Source organism: Numida meleagris, chromosome 2 (assembly GCF_002078875.1).
Source record: "Numida meleagris isolate 19003 breed g44 Domestic line chromosome 2, NumMel1.0, whole genome shotgun sequence".
NCBI classification, from domain to species: Eukaryota; Metazoa; Chordata; class Aves; order Galliformes; family Numididae; genus Numida; species Numida meleagris.
In genome coordinates, this window is record NC_034410.1 from 40,216,954 (window position 1) to 40,242,628 (window position 25,675).

Below are 25,675 nucleotides of genomic sequence, written 5' to 3' on the forward strand. Positions count from 1 at the left end.
CATGCTAAGAACAAGAACAGCAGGAGAGGTGAGCACAGAGCATTTGCAAATCGAGTGTGGATTTCAAGGTAAAAAGCTTTAGATACCTGAGACAAGGTACCAAAAATTCAGTGTTAAATTCAGTCTAATTGGAGGGAAGTGAACAAATGAACAAAATAAACATGGAACAATCTATTGCTCTTCTCTAAAAGCCAAATTCTACTAAAAGTAAAAATAATCAGCGATACATAACAATAGCCCAGGGTAAAACAACAAGTGCCCATTTGTACAAGCACCCATGCGCACAAAGATGCTGGCGGGTCTTAAAAAAGAAAGCACAATGCAGCACCTCTTTGGCAAAATATTTTGGCTTCCATGGGGTGGAAAGGGCTGCGCGCTGCCTCTCCTCCGCTCGCTGTCTCTCTTCAAGGTGGTGCTTGTGTTCCGTTGCCGCATCGATGTTGCCTTCCTTCAGAGAACTGGTGACATGCTGCCAGAGGTGCCTGCGTGATGGGGAAGGAGCACACGCGACAGTCAGAGCCCTGCCCCAGGCAGGCACACGGCTACAGCAGCAATGCAGCCAGCATAGGGCCGGTGCCACATTGCCATGCCACCTCCACAAGCCACACGGGTGCTGAACCACCACTTTCACTACAACACCCATTTGCGGAGCACATTTTCAGATACCAGCAGTCTACCACACGAGTTACATCTCTCGACAGCTTTTGTTCCTTGACTCTTCACAACCTGACAGGTTTTTCTCAAAACTGAGGGACGGTTTTACCATTTCCTGTTCACGTTCTTTACTGATGACCTACTCCAAAGGACAAGTGTTTATTCTGCGTGTCTCTGCAGCCAGCTTTGGAATGGCATGGGAACGTTAGACAGAAGCCAAGAGAGCATTGACCTGGGACACCGACTGCTCCCACCGGGTTACTGACAGCGGTGCTGACACACTGATGCTCAGGAGCCCTTTGAGGTCTGTATTTCCAGTTGATAATAATTATCAATATATAACCAGATTTGTTTTTCACCTGACTGACAAGTATTGAGATGCAATCCTTCCTCACACTGTATTCACCGAGCAGCACCTTGGCCCCAAAATGTACTAAGAAACTGACTGCAACTCCCACACATTTCCAGGGGTGTTTAAATGAGTTTGTTGACAATCTGATAAACTGCAGAAGCACTAGATAACTGTAGTTTGCTTACCAGTGTCAAGAAATACAACAAATACACCGCAGAGTTACGGCCTTCATTATTTACTCCAACCTTTCCTTGTTATTAAACTACGGGGAAAAATGAGTTTGTGATAAACACGTGTCTAGAAAGTAAAAAATGACATCTGACCTTGCACAATGCCTCAAGATACACCATTGTACAATAAAGAAATATATTTAAAGATTATAAAATGAAGTTCAACTCATGTTTTTAAATCCTGCAATAAAATGTTTCATAAAATGCTCCTAAATTTAATAAAAATATTGATTTTTTCTGAAGATAAGTGAAACAGTTATTGACAGAGAAAAACAGAACAAGTTTTTCCTCTAATATACCAGAGTCAGATTAGGCATGTGATGTGAGTTCTGACAGCCTAGAAACACCTGTATGCCTATTTCTGTCTCACTGTATCATATTTTACCTTTCTGTATATACACACATCATATATATTACATATGTATGTATGAAATACATAAAGTGTGCAGTTCCAGCATGAACTATAAGATGCAAAGTTATCTGCGACAAATTGACTAATTTGGCTGCCATGTTACAATCCAAGAAATACATAAAAGACTGCATTACCATTTTCAAATGCTCGTTAAAATGCATACGAGCATTTTTCACCCTAGAAAACTCATGTTTACATCACTACAGTGTCATTTATAGAGCAAAGAGCCAACACACAGCTTCAGCTATTTGCTCCTAGACTAACGTGCTATATGAAAGCAAGGCTTTTTTGTATCACACTATCAATAACTGCAGGTTGCTTCACCGTTCTGTTTTCAGCTGGGGTTCAGAAGCAGAATGCTGTAATGCCTCTGCCTTACCTTGATTCCAGCGGGCCTTGTTTTGCTATTGGTCTGATCTTCTTCTTGGTAACAGGCAGTTTGCTAGTGTCAATCACTTTGGTTTCTCCATTGCTGTAGGTGAATTCCAGTGTGCCATTCCATTCTCCCTGTGCCTTGCATACAATGGTATTAGTGGGATTATGTTTCACTTCGGCTGTAACCCTAATTCAAGAAGAAAAAAAAGACCACAAAAGTAATAACTGGTACCATTCATTATCAGTGTATGAAAGTACTACCACTGTTCTGCTGCTCAGGCTACAAGCGTGTTCTTACATCTACAAAGTAGTTTTTCAAGCATAAAGACACTGTTCCCTAAAAGACCCAACTAAAACAGGGAGGAGTTTCCTCTGTGTGCTTTAGTGGCTCGTGTCAAGTAATCTGTAAATTCACTTAAGTTTTTAGATGATTAAACTATCACAGCACAGCCTTCCCCATTTTGATGGGCACCAATTAATCTGTCCCTCTTAGAAAAAGCCCTGTCAAAACAGCCCATGCCAATTATTAGCCTGAGCAAAACGTTGAAGTGATTGACACACATATGGAAGAACAGTAAGATCAACTGTAATTGAACAGAGATAACCATGTAAAAGCACACCTTCCCAACAGGCAGCACAGCCGTGGAAATGGCTACAGTCCGCAGCAGAACAGGAAAGGGCGCTGTGTGTGTTAACGATCAGGTCACCAGCTTACACATGGAAGTAAGACAGAAGCTATCTTGCACAGCTCCTCCTGACACTCTTATAAAGGGGAACCAAAGACAGATGAGCCATAGTTTCATCCAGAATTTCAGTGCGGAAATGGGAGTCCTCAGTAGGGAGCTACTACTATGGGCAGTGACGTACTCCTTAGGGGAATAAAAGCTGGCTCCACCTGCACCATCAGCTCATCTAACAGCACTTGCACAGAAACAGCAGCTGGTGTAGAAGAAACATTGCATTTTTAATGTATTTTTTTCCGATTCTGCACTGTGCAGACGTATATAGGTTATAAAACAGGGCAAGCTATTTAAGTATCTGCCAATTTTAAAGGTGAAAAAGCCTGGAAAAACACACTGACTTTAGATCAACGAGAGGTATTTACCTAATTTATTTATCTATAATAAAATGATATGAAATGTGCAACCACAATAAACTGAGCTCTAAAGCAGTAAGCCACCTGAGGCACTAATATGGAAAGAAATCCAGATAGTTATCTACAACGCAGTGCAATAAAGGAACCAAAGAGATGACCAAGTAAGTCTCTGAAATCGAGAGCAGGTCGACAACAAAAATTCCCATACCTGTGGACTTTCCCTCCGTAGAAGGGCTTGGTGTGGAATGTGACCGTAGCAGAGTAGCCAGTCCTGGCACAGTTGATGTTGACTTTGCCTCCGAGCTCCACCCACGGGATAGTAAGTATCGAGCGAGCGTAGGCACTGGGCAGCGTGAAAACATATTCTTCTTCATGCTCCAGCAAGTACAGCACACCTACATCAGGAGCAAGAACCATGCTTAAGATGACCACCTAGGAATTTCATAGAAGTTTGCTCCTTTCTTTCAAAGTTCCCAAAAAATCTGGTGTAACCAGTGAGGAGGGGGGAGGGGGGGCACTTCTCTGTTACCACTGACACCAAAGTCTCTACCATACAGAGAAAATTGCTGCTAATTCTATTTCATTCCGTAATGACTCCTAACAACAGAACAAGCAGCAGCAAAAGTTTCCTGTATTATTTGGACCTACCAAGGAAGTACCATATCTGATGAGAAGATCGGATCAGCTTTCCTTAAGGTTACTGATACAGCTCTATCCCCATCACAGCTGTACTTTGGTCTTTAAGATGGCAAAGAATGGGACACAAGGCCTAAGATCAGGTAAAGAGCACTTTAAACCTTGCACAAAGAATTTAGGTAATGCCAACTATGTGTAGTATATTTTTATTACAGTTCTACACTCCTTTATATCCTGTTTAATAACCAGCTAAAGGCAGAATTATACTGTGAAAATATTTTTTCACAACAGGGATCAAAAATAACCCGTCATGAGAAGTACTTAGACCCCAGAAACCTTTGAAAATATCAGGGAAATTATCTTGACATACAGAAAGTAATAGAATCTGTTCAGCAACAAGATGAGCATAAGCCAATTTACCTCGCCCTGGGGCAGAGAGGGGAAGAATTGCAACACATTAGCAGCTGTATTTATTAGTTTGTCTTTCTGTTGAAGACAATAATGACACATCTTGCAAAGTGATCTGGAATGTAACAATGAAAAAGCACCGACTAGGAACGATCCACTAGTACTGACAACATAAAAATACATCCTTACTGCTGTAAAAAGACACAAGCCTAAGTAACATTCAGAATTTAAAAGCACAGCGCTACATGAGCATCATCATTTTAAATACCAGCTCCAATTGCTAGAACAAAACACAGGTGCAGGAAGCTTCTTAACTTCTTGTTTCTGTCTTACAGTAACCACACAGCTTTCTGCAGTTGTTCCAGGACCTCTGCAACTGCAGCTGGCCATCAGCAATGCAGCCAGCACTGCTACTCCAGCAAGTCTAACACAATCCAGAGAGTGCAAAAGCATGAGCACAGTAAAGCAATGCCATGGAAGAACCTTTTATCATTTTGCCTTGGCAAGCCACAAGTTGCTTGTGTCATGTGCTGAGCCCTCAACCTCAGTGAAATGGCCAGAACACAGCTGGAACACACCCACATTTTGCCTCAAGTCTCCTCAGTTCCATTCCTGTAGATAAAACCAAGCTTAACACCTTGCAGGAAAGCTGAGCCACGATCCATCCCAGATACTCACCAAGAAGAACTTCTACCAAAAAGGCAGGCTGTGCTTATCACAGCACTCACTAGACGGATGCTATAACAACATTAAATCAATAAAGAACAACTAAGAAGCCTTTTACCATGATGATATTAAAAAAGGATCACAGCAAGCTAATGGTAACCTCACGGCGGCCTACAGCGACAGGACCTGAGGGAACGGCACGGAGCTGTGTCAGGGGAGGGGCAGGTGGGGGTTAGGGACAGGTTCTGCACCAGAGGGCGGTGAGAATGGAACAGGCTGCCCAGGGCAGAGAGCACGGCCCCAGGTGCTGGAGTTCAGGGAGCGTTTGGACAGCGCTCTCAGACATTGGATGTGGATTTAGGGTGGTGCTGTGTGGAGTCAGGGCTGGACTTGATGGTCCTTGTGGATCTCAACACATAATATTATACGATTCTTTGCTTTTATGATTCTACAACGTCTACAAACACGCAGAAGGGAAACGTTCATGGGTGGGGAATTTCCAAATGGAGGATTGTAACAGGTTTTAGACCCAAGCCCGTCAGCCAGCAAAAGGATGCTGAAGCTCCCCATTTCCCACAGCCTCCTACTTCTCAGGGCCCAGGCACCCTCCTCGGACACGAGGGAACTGCCACGATCAAAACTGTGTTAGCACGGGTTTGCATTCATCACTCTGATGGGATCGATAGCTCTACTTCTCCATGCAGGAGTGGGAGGGATGCAGAGCTCTAATGATCAGCGCCAAGCACACTGAAAAGTGAACAGCAAATAATAGCGGTGACCTTCAGTGTAAATATTTAACCACCACAGCAGGTTATGTATTAAAAATTGAACCAGCTCACTTAGCAGGATTTCTAGCATTTGGCAGCTTTACTTTTTTTCTTAAATTTCTTAAACATCTCAATAAATACATTTCTTTAATGAAGTGCTACCTCACTAGAAACATGACTCCAGCTCAATAATTACAACCTAAAGAAGAATAACAGAAAGATGCAGAATATCCACACCTTGATACCACTTTCAATGCCAACAAGCGACCACCAGTTTCCCATTCCAATGCTTGCAGAGTCCACCTCATTTGCCTGAAGCAGCGCATGGACCGCAGTTGCAGCACTGGGCCTGAGCTAAGAGCTGCACCTCTTTTTGAAGAGGAAGCCAAAGGGACACCAAGACACAACAAATATAACTGCTACCACTGTTTGAGTTCATGTTTTAGCCTTTAAACCTTGAGAAACTAAAAGGCACTAAAAAGAAAACCTAACAGTTACTTTTTAAAGGGTTCTGTACTTTTAACATCTGCTTTTAAATATCATTTCCTTGTGACTGAGCTTCAAAAAATTCAGGTAGATCATCAGTGGGCTGTTTCTTCTCTTGCTCCCCAGCTGTAAGGGAACATTCATTTTTAGTTTTAAAAAAATGCTACAAACATACATGAAAAGTTGTTAAAGATTTTCCTGTTTTTTTACTAATGTTTCCTCCTCTCACATCAAAGAGTTATTTTGGAAACTGCGGATTCCTTCAAGAAATCATTAAGTATTTATAAGCAGCTATTACACAAGGAGAATGCATCACATAAGTACTCTGGGATGAAAAGTGGATTTAGTAATCTAGCGTATTATTAGAACAAAATCCCATAGAGAAGGGTGCATTTTTTGTAAACAAGTGCTGAATTTTGAAATCTCCCCTTGAAATATCCTCAACATCATTTACTCCTGCTTTGATTAAGACAACATATTCACAGCCACGCTCCTTTCCATGCCTCCCCAGCCTACATGAAAGGAAGCGATGTTCGCAGCATATCATTTTGCCCGTTTGACTATTACACGTCCCTCGCTGATGCTGTAGCTTTGTGAATTGATTTTCCAGTAACACATATTGACAGAATACCCAGAGGAGACTCTGGATCAATAACTGCAGAAGAGGCGTGTGAAATTTAATGCTTCCCACTGATTGTTCGGAGATCAATCTGAACAACAAATGGTATGTGGGTCATAAATGGCCGAGGGCAGTTTCCTGATTTAACTGGCTCTTCACACTGTCTGCATTATTCATAACAGGGCACAAACGAGAGTAAGCTACGCACTGGGATGAAACACACATGGATGCAGTCCATCAGCAGCGACCATGGTTCACACAAGATGCCCTTGTCATCCCAAACGTTCTAGCAAGCTGCTCTGCACTGCTCTTTTTCCAAAAGCTGGACACATTTGCTAAATTCAGTAATGAGGACCATGCCATACAGAAAATGGTCTGAAAGCACTAGGCTAAAAAATATTAATTAAAAAAATTAATCCTAGGGAAATATTTTGGTAGTTCCAGCTGCATGGAGCAGGGCTGGTGAATTAACAAGTCACCAATGCCTCAGGAAGGGAAATGATATATTTTGTTACATGCATAAACACATGCACATACATATATTTGAATGGAAAAAGACTAAGAAAAACAACACTTGTTGCTTTCATTTGTATTTATCCTGGAAAGAGCACTGAGCCTTTCCCTACCTATTTGTCCTTTTCCAGGTTGGTTTCAGTTTTAAGAAATAATTTCTGGAAGCAAGCATCTCAGGAGTTTTTAAGGCATTTAAAATGGAATTAAAAACACAAGATGTAACTAAGCCATTTTATTATATAGAACAATCCATTTAAACTGCTTGAACTGCAAATTAACCAGTAATCAAAGGTAACACTTTCTGTTGGATTTTGCTGCTTTGGAACAAAAACCAAGGACAGAACAGGAGCCCACAGTGAGTTGTGCTCAGCACAACCTTTTCCACCAGAAAACCCTTATCTTACAATCAGAATCTGTTTGAAGATTCTTTGGACCATGTAAAGCACATTAAATATTTACTCTGACTCTTCCATCCCCTGCTAATTTAAATCCTAATACAATTCTATTCATTACACCCTCTTCCCCTCCCTCGCTCTCATATTAGTACATAATTAACATTAACCAGAATTAGGGACTGTGCACGCAACGTGAATTCTTACATGCAAAATACCCTCTCTTCTAACGCTGCTTTCTCCTGGGGAAACTCAGCACTGGCTGCTCTGAAGAACATTTTTTGTCATACAGTGAAGAAGTTAAGAATTCGCTTTAGCAAACCAGATTTGGAGCACTCATAACCAAAGATGAAGGCCTAGCATAAAAAACCGCCTCTCCCATGGACTTCCAGCATTGCCTGTCTATTCATTCTGCATCTCTGGAATTAATAAACAAAAATCATAGAAAAAATCTTAGTAACTTTGAGTTGCGACATACACTAAAAATTGCACAATTTGGATACTGAGCTGTACCATTTGTATGACAGAACCATACTGTTGTCAAATCCCCTCATTATTTAACTTCCTATAGAAGCCTTGGCAGCTCTGCTGCATCCTATTTCGGCAAGGCATAAAAAGCCGCATGTGCTGTACATCTCAGGACATCATGACAAGCTGAAAACACAGCTTTTCAAAAGAACCACAGAAATGTTATCAGCATACCCCTTAGACAATATAGCTCCAAACATTCAGTACTACACTACCTATGTAAATAGCCAAGTGCAACATAAAAACTGTCATTCAAATGTTTGGAGGCCACGCAAAATATAACGCACAGCATTCAGGAGACAGCAGCTTCCACATGCACCACACTTATTTGTATTCAGTGCTAAGGTCACAACAAAGTTAGAGGGTAAACAAAAGCATTCTGTCAAATATCTTAACTGGAGCAAGATAGTCACTGCTACCACTAAATTATGTGAATTCAGCATAGTTTGCCTCTCTGTTGCTCTGCGGGGAAGGACTTCTCTTCCCCACATACATCAAACAGTGCTGAATGAATACACAGGGTAATGAAACTGCCATACGAACACCAGAACGATCTGAATATTGTCTCAGAAAGGACATAGGCATATTGGAAGTATCAAGAAAATTGCCCTTGCAGAATCCAGAATCCTGACTGATCTAGCAAATATTCAAAGGCATCTCCATGTATAGAGGTAACCTTGACAGGTTATCTTAAACACGCGTCAATGTCACTGAGCACATATCCTGCAAGAGCAAGGAAAAGAAGCTGAAAAGAAGTCATAATGGAAATAAAAAAAAAGGGGGACAGGAAAAAAAAGTATCAACATTACACAATTAGTTAGGTCATTCAATATAGAGTAGCAAAAAAAAAGCACAAAAACATACCAAACAGGGATTTCAATGATTCATGAGATGTCAGTTTGTCTTTTCCCAAAAGCAGAATCAGTCATACTTAAATCACTCCTGAGAAACTTCCTCAATCACATTTTAACAGCTTCTAACAGCAAGATTATACAATCCTGCAGCAGCCTTACTGTCACAAAGCTCCTCCTGGCAGCTAGCTTTAGTTTCTACCCGTCTCAACTACCTCTTTCTATACTTTGAGTAATAACTTTTTACCATCTACTTTTTGCTAGACAACCTCTGTTTGAAATGCTGCAATGTGTAAATCGTCCTTAAATACCAAGAAAACCCTCCAAATGATGTTTCATGTCAAAAAATTGTTGGGCTCTGCACTACCAGACATGTAAATACAAACACAGTTTTCCACACTGTAAGCCCAGTGGCTACTTTTTATTGGTTCAGCAATATATTCTCCAGCATTCCCACTGACCTCAATCTAACACAGAATTTGTACTTATGTAAGTACGACAAAGAAAAGTCTGCAGCGGCTTTTCATTTTTGCACAGCTTGACAAATCTATACACCAACTGTACCAACTGTGTGTAGGAACACTTCCCTGGGACTAAAATAAAAGAAAAAAAATCTATATTGGAACAAAGTATAGTCTTGAGTGAAGAAACCACACAGCGAAGCAAGCATTTTCAATAGAGGCTGTCGGGCTTGAGCTGTCTGTTTTCAGATTATGGAAAAGATTCGGTGCTATAATTTCCTGCTGTTTATTACTAGTCCTCAACACAACAGAAATGCCTGGGCCACACTGGCATTTCTCCATCACTTCACAGAAATGCTGTCACCATGAGTCTGCACACTTCTGCACTGCTTACGTGAACAAAAAAGATGAATGACAGCTATGAATTGGTAACCCCAAATTTCTTCCACAAATGTTCACCATAAAGACAGTGGTAAACCTTACGCTAAAGGGTTCGTCACTACAGATGTTCCCCGAAGCATGCCTCCACTGATGGCACCTCTCCAGGGTCAGAAACATAGGAAGGGAACATATTCTCAGAAATGCACACCAAACAATCCTTGGAGTGGGGAAGCAGTTAATTCCTAGACCCTTTCTCTCTCAAAACTGGGACACATCAGGACTTTGAAGTCTTTAATAATCCCCACAGTAGACATCCCCAGTCCCAGGGAACTGTGTGTGCTAGCAGCAAGTAAAAGAAATTTTCGAACTCCTAAAAAAGCTTTGCATTTGATTGCTATTCCACTAAACAGCTCCCTTCACTCAGAAAAAAACAGTATCAGAAACGTATATGTACCAGAAAAATGTGACAGTGGAACCAATGACTTGGGCTGGAAGTAGGAGAGTAAGGAGATGGACAAAAGGACCTATTTCCCTTCTGACACTCCCTTCACCCCATTTAAAATACAAAAATCTCTGGAAAAAGGAAACAGCAGCACCATTATAGACTTCAACTATCACAATATCAAATCCAACAGTGAAGAAGTTTCAAGGTTCAGGTATGAGAAAGGGAATGTACTGAGATCAGGAAAGAAGCTACTGTAGCCACTCCCACTGTTTGACTTTGTTCTTTACTTCCAGTAGAAACAGCAGAACATATCTGCCTGCTCTCAGATAAGTGGGTGGGTTTTTTTTCAGCCACCCTAATGGTTGTTCTCACTCTACTTTGTTACTCTCTTCAATGTTGGTATTATTTAACATAATGGCAAAAAATAAACAATTACTCTAAGTTGTTCCAGTGTTTCTATGATTACCTATTAAGAGCACCGTCTAAAAACTAGTTAAGACAAAATAATAACAATCACAGTCAGGAGATTACCCTCAAATAGCAAGAGGGACTAAATTGTTTTGAAACACTAAATTAACACATTAGCAGTCAGTAACAAGATGGATACAGTAGCGTTCATCAGTTTGTATCATACATTAGTAATTCGTTATGACTCCCTGCTTTTCTGAATTCCTGTTGAGCAATGATTTATCACAAAGCACAATGTGAATATGCAATACAGCAAATCATGATTTATACCTCAACTATACGGCTTACCACAAAGCTTGAGACAATATACTACTATAGTAAGCACTACAGAAGCCAGGATTCTTTACTGGAACTATGAAAAAAAGAATGTTGGGCTTAAGTACAAACGCTTTTCTTCCCTATTTCTTTGCTCCAGTTGTGAATCTCCAATACCGACTTGGATATTACTTTAAAAGTGAGCAAGAAAATTTAAATTATTCTTACAAAATATACTGTCCACAGTCGATTGCTACTGCAGCTTAACATAGGACCATATAATAGGAAACATTTCTTCTCTGAAAGAACAGTCAGGCACTGAAATGGGCTGCCCAGGGAGGTGGTTGAGTCACCATCCCTGGAGGTGACTAAGAAACATGTTAGATGTTGTACTAAGGGACATGGTTTAGTGAGGAAATATTGGTGGTAGGTAAATGATTGGACAAGATGATCTTAGAAGTCTTTTCCAACCTTGGTGATTCTATGATTCTATATTTCAGATATAATTAACCATCCCATATAAATACACATTTCTGTTGATTTGACACTCAACATTAGCTCAAGAAAGAAAATAAAATCACATTTCTTACCTTCACCTACCATAGAAACACCTATTGACATGCCCATAAACTTGCTTTTGGTCCATACGTGAGCGTTCACACACATTTTCTTCTCCTTGCACTCACAGTAAAAGCAAGATACCGGTGGATGGTGGGACACTTGTTCAGCCACAAACCTCAGCTTGTAGCACGTGGACTGGTCCTGGCCAGACTCCTTGGCAGGGTCCTTAGAAACCGCAGAGGCACCGTTAGTTCTGAATGGTTTCACTTTATCTTTAGGCACATCCCATGAGCAATGAAACGTTTCACCAATTATAGGGTTATAGGGCTTCTTGGCAACCGCTCCCTTTCGGCCTTCATGAAAAGCTGTGAGATAATACTCCACAAAGCAGATAATTCTTTCCTCAGGAGTGGCTCCAGCTGCAATTGACAAAAACAGGTCTGGATGGGCCATGAAATTTGCATACATCTCCAGCAGGGATCTTTTCTCCAAAATAAATGTTGGAAGCACTACCTGTATGCAAAGCAGACAAAGGCAGATATGATTTCCCCATGATCATACTACAGTGAGGGGTAGGGGGGGAGAACAGTTAATACAGCTGCAATTCTGGCTTAGCCAAGTTTCAGGATAGTGTATTTTCCTCCCCTCTGTAACAGCAATTTCCTTTTCTTTGCAGTGTAAATAATGAGCAAAGGAAAAAAAGCAGCAGCCTTGATAGCTGCACCAGCTGCTTCCTATTTCATTATGATTCTCAACAGTAGCTCGTGCAACAGGGATGTGCTGTTCCGATCACATGGAAATTTTCCTTTTCCTCTCCTCTCAGTTAATAAACAAACCATTGTTCTCATTGTTCTCCTAGTTTACAAGGCAGAAAAAAAAACATACTTTGATGTAAACTGATTTAGTTCTAACATCAACAGACCCAACAGATTATGACCCCCCAAAAAGCAAACCTTCCCAAGCCATTAGAAGATGGGTATCATACATAAACATACACGTACTAATCTAAGTGATGGAGAGTATAACGTGTACAGCAATCCAGTATCTCAAGAACCTGGGCTCTCAGTTTCAGACCCAGGTCCTGGACCACCCACCATGCATGAGTATGTAACTCTGTCACCTACCAGTCCCTCCAAACCAAGCCAACGAGATCCAACCCAAGACAAATCTTGGGTGTGTTTCCAAGGATAAAATCACAACAAGGGCCCTTCCCAAGAGGCTATAGGCAGAAAAATGCTTCAGGTTGGACTACCTCAGCCATACCCTGTCACTGTATCTCCCTGACCTTCCCACTCCATTCTCCAGTCACCCTGGGGCATGTGGCACTCCTCTTCCTTTTCATCCCCCACCACAGGACCACAGGGAGCCACTGCATGCTTTTACCTTATTTCACGCAAGTTGAAACAAATAAAAAGTGCACAAGCTGTTACATCAGTGTCCTGGGACAAGAGAGGCCCATGGGGCCTAGAGGGATGCTGGGACTGAGCGCAAGTCAGGCTGCACGGCAGGCATCCGCCCCGAGTGAATTGGAATCTCGAGTGGCTCATCTGGCAGCGCAGATGTCACCAAAGCCCCCCACTCGGGAATAACGCTTTGTTAGAAGTTTTCAATAAAACACCTTGGAGTGACCTCAAATAATTTCTTTCTCCCCATTCCTTTGCGTTCTCTCCTCCCCCTGCCCTCCATACCTTGTGCAGGGGAGCTCAGAGCTCACTGCTGTGCAGCCAGCAAGGGATTTTTGGCACAGATATCCCCCTGGAGTCAAATGGCTCGGTGATGCCAGTTACAGAAAAACTATTGTTCTCTATTAAAGCAGCTCTCCTGCTTCCCTCTTCCAGCTCCCTTCCTTTTCCTCTTTAACTCTCCTCCACGTTTACTTGCTCCCTTTCCCGAAAGGGAGGGTTATTTAGAGCACACAGGGAATCGCTTTTCAAACAGATACATTTGCTCTGCCCTTTTGTGTCGTCATATTATCCTACATAGAATCAAAGCCCAGTTCAGACCTATGAATCCCAAGGATAATGGAACAGAAGCCATCAAACTTTTATTCATGGCTTAGTTCTTTCTAAAGAAAACTTGCAAGTGTGAAAAGAATTCTCATCATTCTGGCCCAAACAGTCTTAATTCCTTCACAGTAAGTCATCATACCCCAGGCACAAAACAAAACGAGATCACGGCTCCATTTGGTAACACCCATGCTCATTTTCTCTCTCCTTCTGTGTGCGTGTGTGTGTGTGTGTGTGTGTATAAATAATACAGTCATTGTTAGGCTAATATTTCTACAAGTTTAGACATAAATCAAGTGAAGCTCCCTCTGTAATATTCCTCAGACTCCATAACACTTGAGGACTCTACACAGTTTCTATTACTAAACTAATGAGGCCCCAAAAGATGCCAAGACCTTAATTTTACACTATTCGTGGCGATCTACGGAGTGCCAATTGCCGTCCTCAGTTCCCTGTGGTCGTGTGATGGGTGGAGGAGTGGCTGAGGAAATTGCTTTTTAAAGGTGAAAGTTAAAATTTGGAAGTAGAAAGAGAGGAGATTCTCTTACAGTATTTTTAGCTCTTGAAACAATTCCCTCTTCCTTGCAACATTCTCATTCTGACCAAATATTCACTTTCTGATATCATCTTTAAAAATGCAATTCAGCATTAGTGACCTCAATACAGAATCTCATTTTAATATGAATCGTACACTCAAAGAGACCATGGTATCCAAAGGGGAAACTGTCAGTAACACAGAAAAAGCCTGCCACTGGTGTCTAGAGGTGCTAGCAGTGGCTATCATGAGTTCACTGTACAGAATAGAAAGGGGAGGGAAACTTATCTAAATAAAAAGCACTGTATCTCTCTTCATGTCCAAGTGGCTAACTGTAAGAGTGACCTTCATTAGCACAAATGGAGAAGGAAAGGAAGCGATGTGCCATGCTTAAGATTACGCAAATTTGATGATATAACATTAAGACTGCCGTGGTTTCATCTGGTTGGCTTGACTGTGGATACATAGCCCCCATGCCCACTCTCTCAGGCAGCAGCTGCTTTGCACCTATACACTTAACATGGCGATGCCAGCACAGCCACTGAAGAGACATTATGAAAAACTGGGCATTTTTATTATTCACTTTCAACAATCAATTCAAAATTTGAACTCCAGCTCACATGATCTTGCTTCAAAAGCCCCAGCTACAACGGAAAATACAGCCTTAACTGTAGCAGGTAAGGATCCTTTGCAAAACAGAGTAATTGAAATGTTTCCTCAAAAGGAGGCAGAAGTGCATATGAAAACTGAGTTTCAAAGCTCCAGTACTTTAAAAAATGTCTAGAAAACACCGTCTCTTACTAAATAATCTCATGGTCTGGAATTTCCAGTACACAGCACCACCCCCCTCTAACAGATTCAGACAATCACACCAGGATTTTTTTTGTTTGTTTGTAACTCATCCCTTCTTGATTTCCTCAGAAATAAGCCAAATAGAAACAAACAAGTCTGGAAGGTATACAGCATTTTTCTTGCCAGCACAGGACTGCCGTGCACTTCCGCTAGTTCTCTGCCTTCCAAAGGAAGGTGTTTTTGGACTCTTCTGCAGCCAAACAGAACTCAGTCTAGAAAAATACAATTACTATATACATTCTTTGTATTGTTTTTGGACTACATCAGTGGCTTTTTTTGCTCTTTTTTTTAATTACGTTAAAGGTCAACACTATCTCATATTTTCCTCTGAGGAAAAGCTGTCATGACAACTAAATGGACAGCGGAATCTCTCCAGAATAAACATCAAATTGCCAAAGTCTGAAGCAAAGAATCTCCTGGTGGCACACTAAAATGTTAGAATAATCTCCATTCTTAGTCTCTCCATGAAAAGCAAATAGTTTAATGGGCAACCTTCCCTCTTCCTTGAGGTTAAGAAGAGGATATAGGTTCAGAACTTGATCACAATTTCCTAGGTTTGAATTCTCCTGTACTTAATTAGATCTGAATGCAACTGAAAAAAGTACACCATAACTTCCAAAAAATAAAGATACTGATCACCATTTCTATTATTTACTGTGAGGCAAGAGATGGGTATCAGCACTGTAACCCACTTTTTCTGAAACCTGATCAGCATACCCCATGATGAGATTTTCACTACCTTCAAGGGACAAGAGCCTTCTACTGTCATCTGTGTCATTGTAGGATTAAAATAAGGGTCTTTTCCACCCACTAGTGTTTTTAATTACAGTATGAATTTACCTTCAATTTTAAAACTTAAGATGCCGTGAACAAACTGCAATGCTAATTTACAAGAGGCTGACAGGCTGCAGAACTACTGGTAGCGCTCCTACTCTGAATGGCAGCCCCTTATTTTTCACTACAGTTGTGATGCATAGGGAAGGTAAGGGAATGAGGGGAGCGATCACCCATCTGTACAAACTTAGCATTGATTTCAATCCATCAGATGCCATTTGCCAACACAGTTATTAGGCTAGCAGAGATTTCTGGTACTATTTTTTATTTTTAAAAAGTCCAAACAATAAACAATTTAGAAGTGCAGCAGGTTGGGTTTTTTTTGCTGTTTTTTCTATCTTTTTTCTTCTCCTCCCCACCAATGCCAATTTTAAGCAAAGTGTAAAGTCTGAAACCAGTCCAAGGCATCAGTGCTGTGTTGTATTCTGCCACCACAAACTGCTCCTCCAGCTCTCCAGCAGCTGCTGAAGTCCATTTAGCCACCACAGGGCTTAGTCTGTTTTAGCAAATCCCCATGCAGATTTGATTCTTCATTGTGGGGTTTTTATTTCGTAGCATTTTTTTTATTTTTATTTTTTTTACTGTTTAATTCTTCATTAAAAAGCATAGCAGCATGACACGTTTCAAAAGTGAAACACCTCTACAGTGCTAAATGTGGCTATTATCACTGTAGGAGAGTCGCGTCACTGCAGGCAAGGCCAACACTAACGTAATGTTATTTCCTCTGATACGATACAAGAAGATAATGATTACGCATCCAGAACCAAAAGTCAGCAAGGGCTCAGAAGAGCCGTTTGTTCACAAGTATCTCATCCTACAGTCCTTAGCTCATAAAAGGAACTAAAGAAACAACCCTAGGGAAGAAGGCAGAGGAAAATGCAAACATATAAAAATACCTTCTGATGTTAGAAACTACTGTGTCACAAGCGCTTCCAGCAGAAGCTGACTAGCACCAAGGCTATCTGAAATCTGACTTTCACAGGAATAATGAGCAGTAAGCGGTACAGCCAACAAACTGAGCTTTATTGTCACACGTCTGTGGCCCTGAGGGCCTCATGTCAGTAAGCAAAGTTAATAAAAAACAACAAAAAAAAAGCAGCCAGCTGTCCTGCAGTTTTTTATTTTAATCCTTAAAATGGTCAGAAAAGTTATGTGCACATGTGGCACGTCTCATCGATACTCATCATATGTGTAGTCATGCATCACACACACACGAGAGAGATCTAACTCTGCCATATGCCTGTTCTTTTCAGGTTGTACGCATTATATACACATTCATGCACGCTAATGTTCTGCCATAGCACAGATCTGATGATATTCATTGCTACCCTCAAAAACTATGCTCTAAGAACATTGTATATGAAATAGGTTATCATATTCATTTACCTTCCTACTTTTCATATACATGTCTACATCTACAGAAATTTATTTACATTAATTCTGCATCTGGGATTTTTGCCTCATGACAAAAAGATGACACTAGAAATCAGAAAGAAAAGCCTTATTCGTTAAGGAAGACAGAATGTTTTAAAGCACACAAAACTAACAGATAAGCAATCTTAGTCTAGTTTAAACATCACAGACTCAGACAGCCGTAGCCAACCAAGAAAGAAAAGAGGGAGAGCTATTAATGATTGAAGAATGACAGAGAAACAAAACAAAAATGAACTGCACATAATGCCGGACATACCAAGAAGTGACAAGTATAAATTATGCACAAATTAAATGAAGAAACATTTGTTCTCTTCAGAGCAAAACATTAACTTCCGCATAGCTATTCAATAGCTATACTTAGCAAGAGATCATGGGATTGCTCAGTCTTAAAAATGCAAGTATTTTTAAATAGTGTCAATTGTTCTAGAGGAAGCAGAGAAGACTACATTGAGCAAGTCTTACTTTGTACAAAATAGTAAAAATAGATTTTAATACGTAAGATTAAAAGGAAAGCAGATGCAACAGTTCAAAACACCCAAACGCCCGTGAAAATAATCCTCTGCGTAGCTACTTCATAGCTACTTATGGGAAATCTCTCAGTTACCATAACCTCTCTGTTCACATCTGTATGGATAAGCTTGTAACAATACTGGTTCCAGAACCAGGAGGGTGTACAGAATGTCAAACTGCTGAGCTGCTTAGCACAGACATGCACTATGATACACTGACAGTGTCCTGTTTACCATTACTTTTTTCTTTTTTCTTTTTTAATTAATTGAAGCTGCCAAGTAATTAAAAGGGATTCATTTCACAAAGCGGTAACTCAAGCACAAATCTCCATCACCCATAAAATTGATACTATGGTTCCTCACACGTTTGATGCACTCTGACTTAGTATACATGTGGGATATGAACACAACATGAACAAACAAAGATTTGCAAAAAATAAGATGAGTTTCCAAATCCCTTTCTTTTTTTTTCTTCCCCCTGTGCCTGTTGTAGTCACTTCATGTGAAAGCCTGCCTAGCAGACTACAGGAGTCCATAGTTGTCCAGAACCACGTTTTTATGAAGAGACAAACTTCTTCATCTATAGGGTTAAACACACATGCATACAAACATATTAGGAAAAAGATAGTGCCCATACCCTGGTAAGGTCCATGCCAAGTTTGAGCTGAGAGATGAGATGGAGAATTACACTACGTTGATCATCCATGACTCCTAAATCTTCCTCTTCATTATCTTCTGTATCTGTCGCTTCATCTTCAACTAGGATCAACTCAGATGCTGAATGCTGAAATGAAAAGAAACATCACCATCTGGACAAAAATATCTTTTTTTTCTCCACTACATATGCTTAAAACAGAGCTGTTCGAGGCAACAAAAGACAAGCTGTTAAAAAAGAAAAGTACAAATAAAAAGCCAGTGATGGGTTCACAGAGTATTTTGATCCTTTCCTCTGAACACCAGTATTAAGTATCAAATGCTAATTTACACATTATATTCTTATATATATTGCAGTGATGTCAGGCAAAAAAATAATTTAAAAAAAATTACGGCATGTTAAAGTAACAGCTATTTAATAAATAGAAGTACACAACTGCAAGTAAGTCTTCAGGAGTTTGTTTCATATACATTTTCAGCACATATTCATGTAGCTCACCCAGACGTTGCATGACCAGATTGCACACTTCCTTTTCCCCCTCCAAGTTCTAAAGTCAGATATCTAAGTAAGCCTCAAATAGAATGTTAACCAGTGCTCATTGACCACTACAGTCCAGACTATTAACTGAAAGAGATAAAGAAACTATAAACATCTTTGGGGAAGAAGAAAAAGAGAAAGAGAGAGATGACGGGGTAAGGCAATGCCATAAATCTTAATGACATTTGCAACATTACGCTGCTTCCCAGTGTAAGAATGGCAATGCTGCCCATTTTCCAGACACACTAGCTGAAGATTAAGAGACATCACGCCATCTCCCTTCAAGAGGAATTTGATAGCATATAGGGAAATCATGAGATTTGTGACATTTTATTTCCCTCTGAGTTTTACAATATATTAACAGCACTAATCCAAACAGGTGGTAGTAGTTTTGTTCAGCCCACTGAAACCACTTTGCAAGCCTTCCAGATCTGTTTTTTTTTTTTAATGAAAGTCAGGTTACATAGCTGAAAAATTTACAGCCCAGAATTTCATTATTCCCCAAGGAGCCCATGCTGTAAATGAGCCAACACCATCCGCAGAAGTTAGCATTCCTTCATGCTAAACAGCACATTCCCGCAGAAACAGAGAGCTTGCTGCGTAAAATGAGAACATTTTCAGTTCACTGAAAGTCTTTGCAAGTCAAAGTTTCGTTAAAAAAAGCTGATGCTCAGAATTAGGTTTCAAAGGAAGTACTTCTGAATACCACTTTAGAGACCCCGCAGGTGAGCAGCTTGTGTAAGGATAATGTTGCTGAAATTTAGTTGCTGCACCTTCTCAAGGTTTTAATTAAGCTCTTTCCACTTTTTTTTTTCTTTTTAATTAAATACATGTTAGGTAACTAGTTCCAAAAGAATATCTATTTGGTGAGATCCAAGGACAACTGAAAGACACTCCGTAATTACTTTAAGACAGTAGAACACATAGCTTACGTAAAACAGGATCTGGTGAGCTGTAACCTCAACAGCTTAAAGCTTTTCAAAAGAACAAAACTACACTTTCCTCTTCCCACTCCCTCAGAAAATAAAAGGACAGAACAATAATCCCTTTCCTCCCAAAGCCCACGGCAGCTGATGCCTTATTGACAAGTTCAATCAACATAAACCTGACAACCTCACACAAAATTATCAGTCAGGGAGACATAAAACACCGAAGCCCGGCTCTGATGTCAAGGCGACATTTCATTTGGAGGGGCTGTGGAAAAAGCAGAACTTACAGCAGGCGTTTCCACAGGAGTTTTCCCTTTGATCCAGCTTGACCTCATTGAGAGCACTGAGCAACTGGGTAAGCACCGCTTCTTCGTTACTGCCATGAAACAAGCTCGCGGCAAACAAGCTCCAGCAGGAATTAATAGTGCTGGGAAAAAGCAAGGGAACCTCCCTCCTCACTCCCACCCCCTCTTTTTTTTTTTTTTTTTTTGGCTATCCAGTGAGTTTGAGTGTGTGCGCCGGACGTCAATCTGCTCCGTGCACTGTGAGTCATGTGACATTGGGATCAGTGAGCTTAACTGCAAGCAGCTCCATTTGGGAGAACACTGCTGCTGTTTCCCAAAGGACATCTCACTGGGCTGCCCTCCAGGTTTGGGCTGGGGGGGGGGTGTAAATGACGGAGGGAGAGAGAAAGCACTCACAAGTAACAGCCAGCATCAGAAAATAAAAGAGCTACACATCAACCAGTTAAAAGACTAAATAATATATAATTTTCTTTTGCTCCTGAAGGCTGCACACTCAGCCAGAGACAGAAACACTTCTTCCTTGCCTGCTAAAACAGGTATTTAGTTTTCCATGCCTTTCAAAGCGCTGCTAGCAAAATGCCAACTGCCTCCCATTGCTCCTGGACAAAATGAACACAGTGGGTGGGAGCAGCTCTAGAAACAGCTTAGGTGTTCAGGGAAGAAGTGTTTGCATTGTTTCAAATGAAAGACTTCCTGCTCCTTAGGGAGGATAATAACTACAATGTAATACTGGGATCAAGCGTCTTTAATGACCATTCCACAATAAGGTCTGTATTTTTCATTATCTTAACTATTTTAATAGCACACGTAAAGGACACTGAAAATCCTCTAACTACTCCTCCTTCTGCTACTAGAGTTTTCAGTGCAATAGTGATCTTCAGTGCATGCAGAATGACATCACTTCTCTCTTTCCTCACTTTCCAAGAAAATTACAACACAGGTAGCAGTCTACTACTTATGTCATCAGACCTGAATAGCCATTGTCAGTAGCAATATCCTGTGTGTGTTTTCTTCTCTTCCCATTTGCTGTTCCCTGTAATTAATGAATTATCTTTTAAGTGTGAGGAAAACAGATTTCTCTTTCAAGAAATGCAAACTTCCTTGAAAACAAACCAACAAACAAAAAATCCACCATGTAAGTACAATATACAGTGTGTGTACATACAGCCACAAAATACAATGCTATAAATGCCACAAAACACGAAAGGTAATGCATCTTCAAAATGTCATTAAAGTGTCATCAAGTCTTTATTTCTTTGAACACAAAATAGTTACAGTTTAGTACAAACCTATACGTAAGCATGCAGTAAAATGTAAGGGATTACACTGACCGATTATCCTTTAATGGCAGCTTTTCTGAAGTATTAGACAGACACGTAAATGATTTTTCCCCATTAAATATAATTGCATAGCTGAGCTAGGAAAGCAGTGATTTGCTTCATTTCTGAGTGGTTGGGGCACAAAATAAAAGCTTTGTAGCTGTGCAGCTCAGCCTGGGAATGAACAGCAGAGAGAGATGGATGCTGACCCTGAGAATCAAACACAGAACCAGTTACAAACAACACCAAGGCACCTCTATTTACAATCAGTGTTTGTTTTCAGCACTGGTCCTAACTACCAAGATTTTTCAGAAAACTACAGATAATTTCTAGAAAACCCTTTGAAGCTTACTACTTTAGACTTTAAAAGCAGAAAACACGCTCTGGAAGAGATCTATTTTAAACAAGTTACTTCATTAGAACTGGGATCAATTAATTTAGGAAGGTCATCTGCTGGGTAAGAAACTCATGTTCAAGTCAGAAGTCTTGGGAAAACATTTTTTTTTTTTTTTTAAGACAAAATCTGTAGAAGAAACTGCTTCTGAAAGAAACATTGTATTTAAAAACATTCTTTTGGAAAAAGACACTTCTACAAACTTGGGACAGAATCAATTAGAAGCAACGTTTCTGTCAAAGGGCAAAACTTCTGTTCTCCCAAAGACCACTTCACACATTTCAATTTTTCAAATTGTAGCTGTTGTGCTGTTAATTAATTTTAGATAATTAGTTCAGTTATAAGGTTCAGGGCTCAGTTTCCAACATGTTTCACAAGTCATACCATGTAACAGTAGTGTCAATCACAGCATAGATCTAGTTAATTTGGAGGAAGGGGGTGTAGAAAAAGGAATATACAGAATCACTGCATCAATTATTAGGTTAGAAGAAATCTCTTCAGATCATCTGGTCCAACCCATCTGCTCAATCAGGGTTGACTAGAGCCGGTTGCTCACAACTGTGTTCTAATAGGATCTTAAGATCTCCAAGGATGGAGACTCCACAACATCTCTGCGCAACTTGTGCTACTGTGTTTGACCATTCTCACCAGTGTTAAGCAGAGGGAAAGGAGCACTTCCCTCCACCTGCTGGCAGCACTCTTCCTAATGCAGACCAGGAGACTGTTGGCTGTTTTTGCCATAAGGGTACATTATCAGTGTATCGTCGACAGTTGTCTACCAGGAATCCTGGGACTGTTCTATTGCAGAGGCTTACCCACAGATAGCTCCAGATATATGATTTTGCACTTCCCTGTGTTGAACTTGAAGAGATTCCTTTCTATGCTGCCTGTGATGGTCTGCTTCAACAGCAGCACGACCCTCTGGTTTATCAGTCATCCCTTCCAGTTTTGTATCATCTCTAAACTTGCTGAAGGTGCACTCTGCCTCCATCATCCAGGTCATTAACGAAGATGTGGAATGAAAAGCAGTAACTGGACCCAAGTATTTTAAGAATTTTTATCAAGATATGGAAAAGTTTTACGTAGTACAAGAAGACCTCTGGTGAGGAGCAAGACAATGAATCTCGTAAGCTTCAAACATCTGGATAAGAAGACAATTTCATAATATTCCAATTCAAGTAGTCATTAAATCTTCCTATATTAAAAAAATTGGCAAATGATACTAACAGTCTGAAACACTTTCATACTGAGAGAAAGGTGGAATAAATTAGTTGCAAGACTTGTTCAGAACCCACATTAAACAGAATTAGCATTCTCAGGCTAGTCAAAGATCGACATATTTTCTGTAGAGTCATATGATTACAATTAGTCCTACTACTGTGCATAGAAGTCAAAGGCTTCATTTTAATTTTCACATTCCCTCCATAATGATATAGGCTTGCAAATATCATTTATATTTTCACTTGTGTAACTTGAGAGCTCGCAAACAGGTTTTCTGTGGGTGTAAGATTAAATATAACTCCATGTAAGGCCAGAGAGTTTTAGCATATTTACACTAACATGACAAACTGACTCCATACAATTTTCACCACACCGAATTCCCAAATTAGAATTCTCTTTGTACAGTAGATACATTAACAACACCCCAAAAGTGGGTGTTCTTATATAATTAGGGGTTGGCTTCTTTCAGGATTTGTCACTATATTAGAACTGACAAAACTGCACAAACCTGCATGTGTCACTTGTCCTTTTCCAGTGGGTACACTTTTGGAATATTTAATTGCATTTACTACCAGCGGTGGCACGCACCTGCCAGAAAAACATGTGAGCTCATTGCACCCCATCCACTATTGGAGGTGATCTCAATTTCAGACAAAGCTTTTACCAGTAAGTTGTTTTTATTAAACTATTTTATACGCAGACTAGTTTATGTGCATGCTATGAAAGGAGCAATTCCCATACAAAATGCTGAACGGAACAGAAATTAAATAAGATTACAGTTCAGACATTAACCTAAATCTAGAAAGAAAACACTCACACACATTTACTTTAAACCCATGATAAAGACAGAAATCACCATCATCAATGCACTTCTCTAGCTTACAGATGTGTTTCCATTTACAGATTAACACTTTTTACCTTTTTTTTTTTTTTTAAATATATCCAGGAAGACGCTAATCTCTCTTTAAACAAGCTTTTCTCCTCCTCAAGAACACTTCAAATAAAGCAAAAGAGAAAACACTTTCCTCAGCATTTATCACCACACTATTAAACAAGGTAAGCAGGCTGTGGAGGAGGAGAAAGAAGGGCGCTGGAAAAGCAATGTTAGAATGAACACTGTTTATTCACTGCTTGAGCCTTGGCCTCCATCTTACTGAAGCCTTAAGTTTTGCTCCTGGTAATGCCTTCAACTGATTGTGGCAAAGAAAGAGTAGATGAAGGATGAAACTTCAAATGCACCAACAACTCATATTCTGATGGCAAGTCGGGTACCTGGATACCAAAGTTCCAGTGACTTTCAAAGAGATTTAAGGGTCCACAGCTGTCAAGTATTTTACTTATTTACATATTTTAAATGCAGCTTAACAAGCCTACATAAAAAGCAGAGCTTAAATGGAGAAGTTAGAAAGCAAAACTTCTTATAGCTCATACATCTCAATTTTGTCCTTAAAAAGGTCCCTTAAAAGCATCAAAAGTAGGTGGCATAGCTGATTTTCTTCATTTCATAAAGCTTATTTCATAAAGCTGTTTTCTCTGCTACCTTTGTTACCACCTTTTAATTGCTAGGAAACATTTTCCATAGTATTAATACGCAAAATGTCTGCCACCTCAATAAGAGGAAAAAAACCACACATTTTTCTAGCATTCAACTGCTAGAGCTCAGATTTAATACTGAAGAAATATAACTTCTTAAATATCAATGCAAATACCAGAGGATGACAATCAAATAAAAAAGATTTTAGAACTAAGAAGTGTGCACAGCATAACTTAACAGTATAGCAAGCAAAAATGTCTTTCTTTTTGCTTTGATACAGTTATCTACATACAGACCCAATCAGCAAGACTGTTTCTCCTTCTTCCAAACTGCATGAAGGAACAAGCAGAAAATAAGCGGGTTTTCTACTTACCTTAAAATACGGGTACCAAGAAAAATATCTAGATTGGTAAGTAACTGCTGCATCTGGGTTTGGGATACATTGCTCATCACTGACAGTTAAACACGGAATATTTGATAGGAAAAAGCTTGCATCAGGAAAAGAAGCCTACAAAGTGCCTAGAAATTAATTTATTTCCAAAGCTGTTGTTTCAGTTTGGTAATTCATATCTCCAGAGAAAATAAAATTCTTCAAAGCAGAATTAGCCATGATAAAACACCTAAATTTCTTGTAAGGATAATTTATATGTATTTTGCAGGTTATTGTGTTTTGTTTTTCATTAGAATACACTACACGCTTGGATGTCTAGAAAATTTATCCAGCTACGGACAAATGCAAGGATCAGAGACCGGCTAGATGAACCATCTCTCCATTACACAAGATTTTAGATACAACATGTAATAGCAATCATTTATGGAACTAAGAAATATCTTGCTCATTTTAGGAGATGCTTCACTATGAAGGAAGTATGCAAAGTCCATTTTGCAGGGATGATCTTGATGCTAACACCTGTAAATGTAGACAAGCTGACATACGGATGGTGCAAAGAAAATAATTACAAAACTTGCTCCTTCAGTTACAAATAGGTCCCAGCAAAAGCAATCTGACAAGCATCTCGAGGCAAGAATGTAATCTGGATATTCACTATTTTGAG

At 40.0% G+C, this 25,675-nt stretch overlaps 1 protein-coding gene across 3 annotated transcripts in view; it reads right to left on the reverse strand.

Annotated features, from left to right (window-relative positions):
* OSBPL10 (oxysterol binding protein like 10) overlaps positions 1-25,675 on the reverse strand; it is a 104,123-nt gene that overhangs the window by 3,441 nt on the left and 75,007 nt on the right. For all 3 annotated transcript variants that reach the window (XM_021388859.1, XM_021388860.1, XM_021388861.1), the window contains exons 7-11: positions 18,364-18,510; positions 11,586-12,069; positions 3,328-3,514; positions 2,028-2,210; positions 329-482 (exon numbers count right to left, since the gene is read on the reverse strand). In XM_021388859.1, coding sequence (XP_021244534.1) covers positions 329-482; positions 2,028-2,210; positions 3,328-3,514; positions 11,586-12,069; positions 18,364-18,510 — 1,155 coding nt within the window. The remainder of the gene's footprint in view (positions 1-328; positions 483-2,027; positions 2,211-3,327; positions 3,515-11,585; positions 12,070-18,363; positions 18,511-25,675) is intronic.